The 10,316-nt window shown below is 35.4% G+C and overlaps 1 protein-coding gene across 3 annotated transcripts in view; it reads right to left on the bottom strand.

Annotated features, from left to right (window-relative positions):
* Positions 1–2,210: 2,210 nt before the first annotated feature.
* The window catches only part of LOC149557423 (mitochondrial outer membrane protein porin of 36 kDa-like), a 31,200-nt gene continuing 23,094 nt past the window's right edge, over positions 2,211–10,316 (bottom strand). For all 3 annotated transcript variants that reach the window (XM_089832069.1, XM_089832070.1, XM_089832067.1), the window contains 4 exons: positions 3,666–3,776; positions 3,377–3,463; positions 2,978–3,186; positions 2,211–2,834 (listed from right to left, as the gene is read on the bottom strand). In XM_089832069.1, coding sequence (XP_089688195.1) covers positions 2,528–2,834; positions 2,978–3,186; positions 3,377–3,463; positions 3,666–3,776 — 714 coding nt within the window. In that variant the 3' untranslated portion in view covers positions 2,211–2,527. The remainder of the gene's footprint in view (positions 2,835–2,977; positions 3,187–3,376; positions 3,464–3,665; positions 3,777–10,316) is intronic.

Below are 10,316 nucleotides of genomic sequence, written 5' to 3'. Positions count from 1 at the left end.
ATTAGTCTATACATATTGTTCTCAATGTTTTAGTTCCCTTATTACTTTGTGCAAGGTGCTTGGCAACTAAATATATAATAATGTGTCTCAACTTTATATTATAATTTTTTTTTATTAAGTAAAATAGGTTTTAACATGTGCCTGAAACCCATCAATTTATAAAAGTAATAGGCATTAAGTCCTGAACCAAAACAAACAACAAAGAAACAATGGGCCAAAGCAAGCCAAGAGAGTCATATAAAAAGGGACAGCCTCTAAACAAGCAAGCAAGCAACAGATTTTGAAAGGACCCGAAACCTTATACAATATCAACCATCAAGATTTATATTTTGGTCTCGTCTATTGAGAACGTAAAGACATATCAAATGAAGGTTTGGAAGACTTGACTTTTTTTTCTTTTACTGATGTCCATCCATCATCCACCTTCCCAACAACCTTCTGTCAATCAGGGCATGCAGCCGCACAACCAACCCCCAACACCCTCGCTGCACGAGATAAAATAGTTGAAACAGCACCAACACCCGCTTTTTAGACAGCGACAAAAGAAAGGACAGCAGCACCATCATGAAATAGAGGCACTAGAGGGACAACATTTGAATCAACAATCTCAACAGCAGATGAAGGGACAATTGCAACATTCTTGGTCACCACCATTGGGACAACATTTGAATCATCAAAGACAACAACATCCTCCACCAAAGAAAGATCATTCTAAGAAGAGCTATCCAACCAATCCACAACTATGGATACTTTTTGAACCGTGTAGTGATCATCCCAAACCCCCAACCACCAAGAAGGTGATTTCTTCAATTCTAACCTTATCAGAGGAGCATCGCACAACGAGATGGTCAGTCTTATAGCATTTCCTACACCTAAAAAGAATACCCTCATAATCAATAAGTTGAATCCAAAAACCATTTGGAGAGGCCAACTTAATCATTTCAAGAAGCCCCTTAAAGATATCAATCTCTACAAAAATGCAAGCATACATCATACCCACTTTATATTATAATGTTTATATCTATTAAATGTTTTACTCTAAACAACTTTATATTATAACGTTCATATCTATTAAATGTTTGACTCTAAACAATGCAACAACCCGCCTTCTGAGTATCTTTGAAAAGTGTTTAAAGCAATTACAAAATCCACTTTAAAGCAATTATAAAATCCACTAATTATAAAATCCTTTGTAATAGTAACTCAACGTGATTATAAAACACAGATCAAAAAATTCTATTCAAGACCATTTATGACACACCATAAGAGCGTGTCCATAAATACATACCTAAGATGGCTGGTCAAACATGCCAAATTATGACAGCTACGAGACAATGAGACATTCTACAAATAGTCATTTAAATGTGTCACGCATGTGTATACGCCATACTACTGATGAGACGATACATATTTTTCCAAAACCATTGGATTGTTTGAGTATGATTCACTATGTATTGAGCGCTTGATTTATGATATACAATTTATTTTATGTACATGTAGTGCCACCATATTGCTCCAAATTTACATATTAATAATATAAACCAACTATTACGTGGCGATAACTAGATAATACAATTGATTTAGCCTTCTGCGTTAGAGAAGATGCTTTGTGAAATGATTCATCTTTATTGTACACATTATCTTCTTACATATTTGAGTAACAAACGTTTCCTCAACTCTGCTTATAGCTGTGTTTGGAAGCAATATAGGAGGTTCAATTAACGAGGTTGCGCAATGAATAACATAGAGCCCTCTGCCTTATTACCCTCGCATATTTGGAGCACTCACTCTATTTATGAGTATTAACGCGGCCATGAAAGTGAAAGTCCACCAAGTCGCCTTCTAAAATCAGTGTTGTGCCATATATAGGAATTACAACCAAGGCCAAGAGAAACAGACCACCATCATAGGCAGTTGCGGGTATGTTCTCTTCTTTGGTCCTCTCAATAGGTACAACCAATTTATTTTTTAATTTGAGAAATTTGCGTGTTGGAGACGATTAGGGCATTTTAATGAATTCACTCCCAAGGTTTTATGCTAAAGGGATTTCCATCAACGCTACTAGCCAAAAAAACCCAATTTTTCATTTCTTTGCAAAGCAAAATGGTAAAAATACAAATCACACTGCTTACAACTTGCTATTGCTCTAAAAACAATATCCTAAATAGTGGTTTCCAACGGAGTTGGAGGAAAAAAAATCCGGGCCACTATTAGAACAATGACTTCATTATTTCAGTACAAAAAGGAATTGGGCTTTTAAGTAAACCGAATAAATAAATATCATTCACGCTAATGACTTCCCCCAGAAGCCAATTTGAACAGCGAAGATTTCATACAATCTTATTCTTGTGACAATTCATTGGAAACAAAATATTAGACCAGAGCATATTCAAGTTTCTTTAAGACTTGAAAACAAATTTCAGTACTTCAAATATGCCTTCAGATGACTGTTTGAAAAAAGATAGAAATGATATCTGATAAGAATCAAAAACAGCCTAAATATCCATTCAAAAAGATACTCTACTTCTCAAGGCTTCAGTGCCAACGCTAAACCAATTTTGGCATTCTTGTCCAAAGCCTTGGTGTCTACTTCTCCAGATATAGTAATGAGGGATTTGGGCCTCCATTCATGCTGAAGAAGTGCACCGAGTTTGCCCTGATTGGTAACTCGGGTTTTCATGGTGGTCAAATAATCGATAGAATGAGAACTCCCCACAGTAAAGGTATTCTCATTTTTCGAGATCTTATGCATAATTTCAGCAGCAACCGAGGTTTTTGTAACAGGGTTCACAAGGTGAATGTATGATCCTTTCACAGTATCTCCCTTGTCAGTTCTGAGACAGTAAGACAAATATAGTTAACCTAAGTTTATTTCTAAAAAATTTAAGACAATCATAAGTCAATATTAACTTCTGTATGAAGAATATCAATCAAAGGAATTTCTGTTAAATGCACAAGACTAAGGTCAACTGTATACAATATGACAGACGCGGAAAATTCTGGCTTTGAGACACCCACGCCTGCACTGTACTTCGTAAACGTTCCAGACGCAGTGTCAAATGCCAACTCTCCACCAACTGAATATTCACCTGTTCCAAGTGCCCCTGAGAACTCTACAATAGGAGTTGGTGTCAAGCCAATGCTTGAACTCAACCCAACATTATCATGAAGGTACTGCAAGTCAACCTGCCATAGACAATTCAAAAGTAACTTATAATTGAACAGTCAAAATTTTCAGAAAACACGAAAGAAACAAAACCCTCTAATAACATTCAGCTTGAGTGTTTGATTAACCATATTCTCCTAAAATGTAATTGAATTGTGTGAGATTCAACAGACATGCCTTTATTTCTCATCACTAGAGGAATGAACTAACCTTGCCAGACTTCTGATCTGGTATTTTGAAGCTGAAAACAGTCTTCGCATGGGGAACAAATTGATCAAGAGTGATATTTGTGGAGATCTATTTGATAAACACTTTTGTCAGAATCTTGCAGAAATGTATTAGAAAAGATCCCAGTCAAACATAGTTCTATTAGAAATGAACTGACAAAGTTTCACACCATTCTTTTCATAATAGAAGCTTCATCAAAGAAAATATTAATATCAAACAAAAATGTTTACAAAGATTTAAATCTTCATTGATCAGCCAATTTAGCACATACAGTGGAATTAGTATCAACTTTCACATCAACAGTTGTGTTTTGATACTTGTACTCTGTCTTCAGATCACCAGCAAAAGACTCCCCTTTCTTTAAACCAGTTGATGTAAAGGCCTGTATATCATGCAAAATGAAGTTAGTTGTCTCCAACAACGAAAATAGAATTTAACAATTTGAAGAATATTACTTCAATGTGTAAAATTCTGTACTCCAGATTTAAAGGTAAAATTAACTCAAAGACTAGAGTACAATCGTTGTTCAAGTTTGACATCCTTCTAATAATTATATCTAGTTCACCAGAATGCATATTCAGTAGGCAGTGAACACAACAATAAATGAAGGCAATATTGTAGACTTATTAATAAATTGCACATCAGGATTAGGAACTGAAAGCAAAAACTACCACATAGCATAGGTGGCATATTAAACAAAATGATTGTAAGAATTTCAAATTAGTCATTCATCCTTGTGGTTTTAACAATTTTATGCTCATTCTGAATTCTCCTAATAACATCCAAGGAAGAAAGCTAGTCAATATCCTACATCTCTTATCTAGTTGTGTATTTATCAGGTAAAGACACACGTGAGTCATCATTATTAACCCATCAATTGATCAGTGACCAGAGTCCCTCCACTGAGATGTGGCCGTAAGTGAGACCTTCACTCAATTGTGTGAAAGTCAATGAAATATATGCACTAAATTGATGGTTTCGACCGTTTCACCGTCAACTAGCACAAGGCCAAAATTTAGTGAATATATTTTACTTGCCTTTGTTGTGTGCACAGACAGATATTTCTCAATTAGAAATTAGGCAAGTATTATAATGTTATATTGATTGTCCTATAAGACTTGTCTCCACTATTGCTTTACTACATGAGGTGTTTCTCAGTTCATGATTTGGTTCCAAGATACTATATCCAATGACTGCTTTGAAGTGTCAAAACCAGTCATGTAAACAGAGCCTTTCAGCTTCAATTTTTTCCTTACCCAAAACTCATCATCCAAACTTATCATGTTTCCAGGGAATGTTCAGGCATTTCTCTTTCGTGCTTATTTACAGTATAGGCGGCAGACTCCTGGGACGGTACATGAGGAAAGGCTTGTGGATCACATATGATTCCCTATACAACCCCCTTTAATAAGAAGAGATTCATTTCAAACAACACTGTAGAAAGAGAGAGAACCAAAAAACCTGCAAGGAAAACAGGTTAGTGTAAAAAAAAGACGAAGTATCTAGTTTTGTGGATTCTAATTGTTTTCGTCTCTTTTAAGGTAGAAGAGGATACAGCAGGACAAACAAAAGAATAAAATATAATCCTTTTTAAAATATAATACCCAAAAATTCATTTTTGGCAAAAATAAACATAAGTGAAAAATTGACTACTACATTTTAAAATTCACTTATTTTGGCTTGTGCTGATTGAGAGTGAAACAGTCAACCATCAACAACTTTGGTGTTCATAGTGCACAGATAGACCTCAGAAGTGAAAAAAGGAACACAAAAAAATGAATAATCAAGTATTCTTTTGTTTTGTAAAAATCAACACATCAAAATTCAACAGAAACACCCATTGTAATCAGAATAGTTGTACTCTAACCCCCTGGTACTTGCCTCATGTAAAAAAGTGCATATGAGGACACCTCCAGATGTCAAGAGATTCAAATGATGCTTCTTAGCATCTATATGTCTCCACACTAACGCCAGTACTCATAGAACATATTAAAAACACATCCCCACATTAGAGACAAATTGGTGACAGAAATCTTGCTAATCCTTAAGGATCTGTCATCGACCCTCTCATACCTACTAATAGGTGAACCTGGGATGTACTTCCTCTAACACCTGAAAAGGACATCATAAGTACTGGATTTAGAGAATCTAATCCTAAAAGTTGGATCCATTTCTCATCTCAAATATTCACTGGCAGGAGCATGTCATATCTCCATCAATTTACATAATTTTCCACACCACGTGCATACCCAACTTGGACTCAGCAATATCTAGGTTGACCCAATAACAAATGTCTCATTGGAGATGGGTTCGGTGGACCACTACACATGAAATATGAGTCAATGAGTTTGACTCAAAAATCACACAGTTAAATCCTAATAGCAATATCACAATTTGACTTGCTGTAGAAAATATATCCTACTTATCAATTGATGAGCTTAAGGGGCTTTCTAATGAATGGTTCATAAGGTATAACACTTGGTGAAGGTTGTGTAGATGGAGTTGCAAGCAGAGTGGATTTCACCATGGAGGAAACTCTGTAGTTAAGCGGACTCGAGCTGGAGTAGTATTGGGATGGGTGACCTCCCGTCAAGTCCCAAGGCTTCACCTCTGTGAGCATATCGCCTAGATCCAATGAGTGCTAAGTGTTCCATTCATTCTCATGAGAGATGGGCTCGGTGAACCACTGCTAATGAAATATGGGTCAAAGAGTTTGACTCAAAAATCACACAATTAAATCCTTATAGCAATATCACAATTTGACTTGTAGACAATATCTCCTACTTATCAATTGATGAGCTAAGGAGCTTTCTAATGAATGGTTCACAAGGCACAACACTTCGTGAAGGTTTTGCAAATGGGGTTGCAAGCAGAGTGGATTTAACCATGGAGGAAACTTCGTAGTTGAGCGCGCTCGAGCTGGAGTAGTACTGGGATGGGTGACCCCCCGAGAAGTCTCGATGCTTCACCTCTGTGAGCATCACCTAGATCCAATGAGTACTAAGTGCTCCATTCATTCTCATGAGAGATGGGTTTGGTGAACCACTACTCATGAAATATGGATCAATGAATTTGACTCAAAACTCACACAGTTAAATCCTAAGAGCAATATCACAATTTGACTTGTTGTAGAAAACATCTCCTACTTATTGATTGATGAGCTTAAGGGGCTTTCTAATGAATGGTTCATAAGGCACAACTCTTCGTGAAGGTTTTGCAAATAGGGTTGCATGCAGAGTGGGTTTAACAATGGAGGAAACTCTGTAGTACTGGGATGGGTGACCTCTTGGGAAGTCTCAATGCTTCACCTCTATGAGCATCGCCTAGATCCAATGAGTGTTAAGTGTTCCATTCATTCTCATGAGAGATGAGTTCAATGAACCACTACTCATGAAATATGGGTCAATGAGTATGGCTCAAAAACCACCACTCATGAAATATGGGTCAATGAGTATGACTCAAAAATCACACAGTTAAATCCTAATAGCAATATCATAAAATATCTATAGCCATGTTGAAATTACCTTAGAAAATAAGACAAACATACATAATTCTAAAACTAAATCATTTCATAGGATGAATTTATGATTCTAGTATGGATCTATGAATCTAGAATACTTGATAATTAAATCCAATCCAAGCACTTCACTTCAAACTAGCAACTATGAGAGAGCAAATGAACTTGTATCGTGAATAAAAGGGTCGTTTTTAGGGTTTGAAAAAAAAAACATTAAAATCTTAACTTAGGCCCCCCATTTTATGTTTTTGTGTCTTGCATTCCCGCAGATCTGCACTGGATCCTCGGGCTGTGGCTTGGAGCCTTGAGAGAGCAAATGAACTTGTATCATGAATAAATGGGTCGTTTTTAGGGTTTGGAAAAAAAACATTAAAATCTTAACTTGGGCCCCCCATTTTATGTTTTTGTGCCTTGTATTCCCGCAGATCTGCGCTGGATCCTTGGGCTTTAGCTTGGAGCCTTGAGAGAGCAAATGAAGTATCATGAATAAATGGGTCGTTTTTAGGGTTTGAAAAAAAAAACACGTTAAAATTCTTAACTTGGGTCCCACATTTTATATTTTTGTGCCTTGTATACCCACAGATCTGTGCTGGATCCTCGGGCTGTGGCTTGAAGCCTTGAGGATCCAAGCAGGATCCTTGATTCTGCCTATGGATGCGTCAGGATCTGTGGGTAGGCAGAATCAAGGATTGTGCCCAGGTCCTCATTGAGGATCCAAGCCCGAATCCAGATCCAGATCGGATTCAAATCCAGTTTGTCTAGGAGGAATCCGGCAACTAAGGAAATTAAGCGAGTTCGTCATCTCACTGTAGTATGAATGAAATGCTCCCAATTCACCAAAATAATAACATTTCAAAGATGGAATTTTTAAATAATTGATATTTGAACACTTAAAATTTATAATTAATAAATAAATAGTAATACTAAAATATAAATAAATAATAAATTTGTTATGTCGTTGAAAGATAAAATTAAATATAAATTAATAGTCAAAACTTCTTGACAAGAAATATATATAACAATGAAATATCCAGAAAATGAATACAGCATTTTCATCATGGAATAGTATGTAAGAGCCACCAAAATAATGATGTCCAGGGCTGCAAATAATAAGTCCCCAATGAGAGTACTAAAAGAGAGTTTATCACAGCAATGAAGATGCTGAGTGGTGAGCAGAGAAAATACATCAGTTTACACTTTACAGTTTTGGTTTATGGTTAAAATAAGCAAAAGAAATGGGACAGATTAGCATTAGTCAGCAATTCAATACAAGGCAGACAAGTCAGCAAAAAAAAGTGCCGCATTAACAGAAAAGTTAAGAAAAAGAAAAATGAGAGAGATCCTATGAACAAAGATTAGTCTTTGCATATGTACAATTGAAAGACACGATGAAAGGACATAGATAAAATTGTTGTTAAGGGAGATGATTACTAAGAGATGTGGTATGTCCTTTCCAATATGTCTTGTCAATCCAGCTCCACCTCATTCATTAAATAGGCATCTAATTAAGGAACATATAAATAGGAGTACCGATCACAGGGAATAATAGAAACATAAGAAATTTAAGGGATGTATTTCAGGTGGAAGAAAATATAAAATATATGTGGTGCTCTTTACAGGAAGAGTTGAAATGAAATGAATAAAATATAAATTGTTAGTAACAGCTATGAGTTAATATAGAACAGAGAACATTATATCTGAATCTCATTAGAGATTAAGAATCATTATAGTCTTGACTCTTTTATCTATATAATATTGAAATGGAGAATATACTTTTGTGTGTGTGTGTGTGTGTGTATATATATATATAACATAATTCAGAATTATATTTATATATAAATATATATTTATTTATATAAAATGGAAAGAAAAAATATACTTGTATATATGTATGAATGATAATCGGAATGAAATCAGAATTATTGTGTATATATAAATTACATCATATGTATGTGGATTATTTATTCAAATTATAAACTAAATGATCTAATATATTTGAATTATAAGAACCAACATGATATTAACAATAAGTATGAATATTGAGGATGTGTAGATAAGAGGAACCTCAATAGAAATGAAAGGATGTGTAGATAAGAGAGTATAAGACTGCCATCTAAGTAGACCACGTTGGTGGATGTCAAAGTCCTGCCAGCAAGGCCAAGAGATCAAAGTCCCATTCTTGGGCTTAGATTGGACCAGTTGAGGACCCACTACTATCTTTTTACTGTGATGCATTGATCGGCTATAAGAGATGTAGGTAAGAGGTAGCCATCACAGTGACCACCATGGTGGATGTCAAAGTCCTGCCCCGCCAAGGCCAACAGTGTCAAAATCCTGCTCTTGAGCTTAGATTGGATCAATCAAGAAACCCACTATGATCTACCCATCACGCCTACTAGCTGAGCTAATCGACTAGAAGGGATGAAGTATAGTAAGGAAGCAAGGCAATCGTCCCACTAAGTAGGCCACCTTGCATAGATGTCAAGTCCTGCCACCAAGGCAAAGGGGGGCAAAGTTCTGCTCTTGGGCTTAGTATAAGGTTAGCTTGGCCAAGCTTTCAAGACTCAATCCCTATGTTCAAGATTTGCTCAATAGCATAGAAAGATTGCCTTTAAGTTGCTATATATTAAGCTTACTAATATTATTTGCCTGTAAAGATATATGTACACAATGGTGTTCCCTATATGGTTGTAGGATTTATTATCAAGAACATCATATTAAAATATATATATATATATATATAATTGGCTTAATCAAAAAAGGGATTTTATAAATGGTGTCAAAGCCATGAGCCTTTGTGAATATCTAAATTCTTTGTATGCTTGTAGGATTGAGAATAGTAACGCCAATCCTAAATTGAGGTGAATTCCAAAAAAACAAGATTTATCACCATTTTTTAACAATTTTATTATTATTTAATTGTTTTCTCAACTTCACAATTTTTTAAGCCCTGCTACTTTCCTTAAAACCCTTTTTTTAATAGAATTTTTTTAATTCTTGATTTAGATTAATGTTTTACTGATTTTAATTAATCTAAATTTAATTTGTTTTCTTAATTTTCAATTAAAATATTAACCGGAGCTTTCACTTTGCATGTGCAGGTTATTTTGTTAAAGGAAAACAGAGAAGGTTCTACATCCGGTTCAGCTTCAGGGTGTACCCCGTCAATGTTGGTGCTGCAATCATCATTTGTACGGACAGATCTAAAAGAGACAAATACATTGCTTGGAAATATACCCCTGTCAAGTGCCGCTACTTGAATATGAAGTATTTCATGGAGACATAGAAAGACTCCATTACCACCTTACTGGCATCACTAAAAGGAAATAAAAAGACAAATGAGTACCATATTTACAAATGAAGAAAAAAGAAAAAATTGTAAAAGGAGAGGGAAAAAGCTAGCCA

The sequence above is a fragment of the Cupressus sempervirens genome, chromosome 5 (genome assembly GCF_028749045.1).
Source record: "Cupressus sempervirens isolate cs-2001-9-10 chromosome 5, ASM2874904v1, whole genome shotgun sequence".
Lineage (NCBI taxonomy): Eukaryota > Viridiplantae > Streptophyta > Pinopsida > Cupressales > Cupressaceae > Cupressus > Cupressus sempervirens.
The sequence above is the reverse complement of the archived record's forward strand: the minus strand, read 5'-3'. Positions and strand labels throughout refer to the sequence as shown.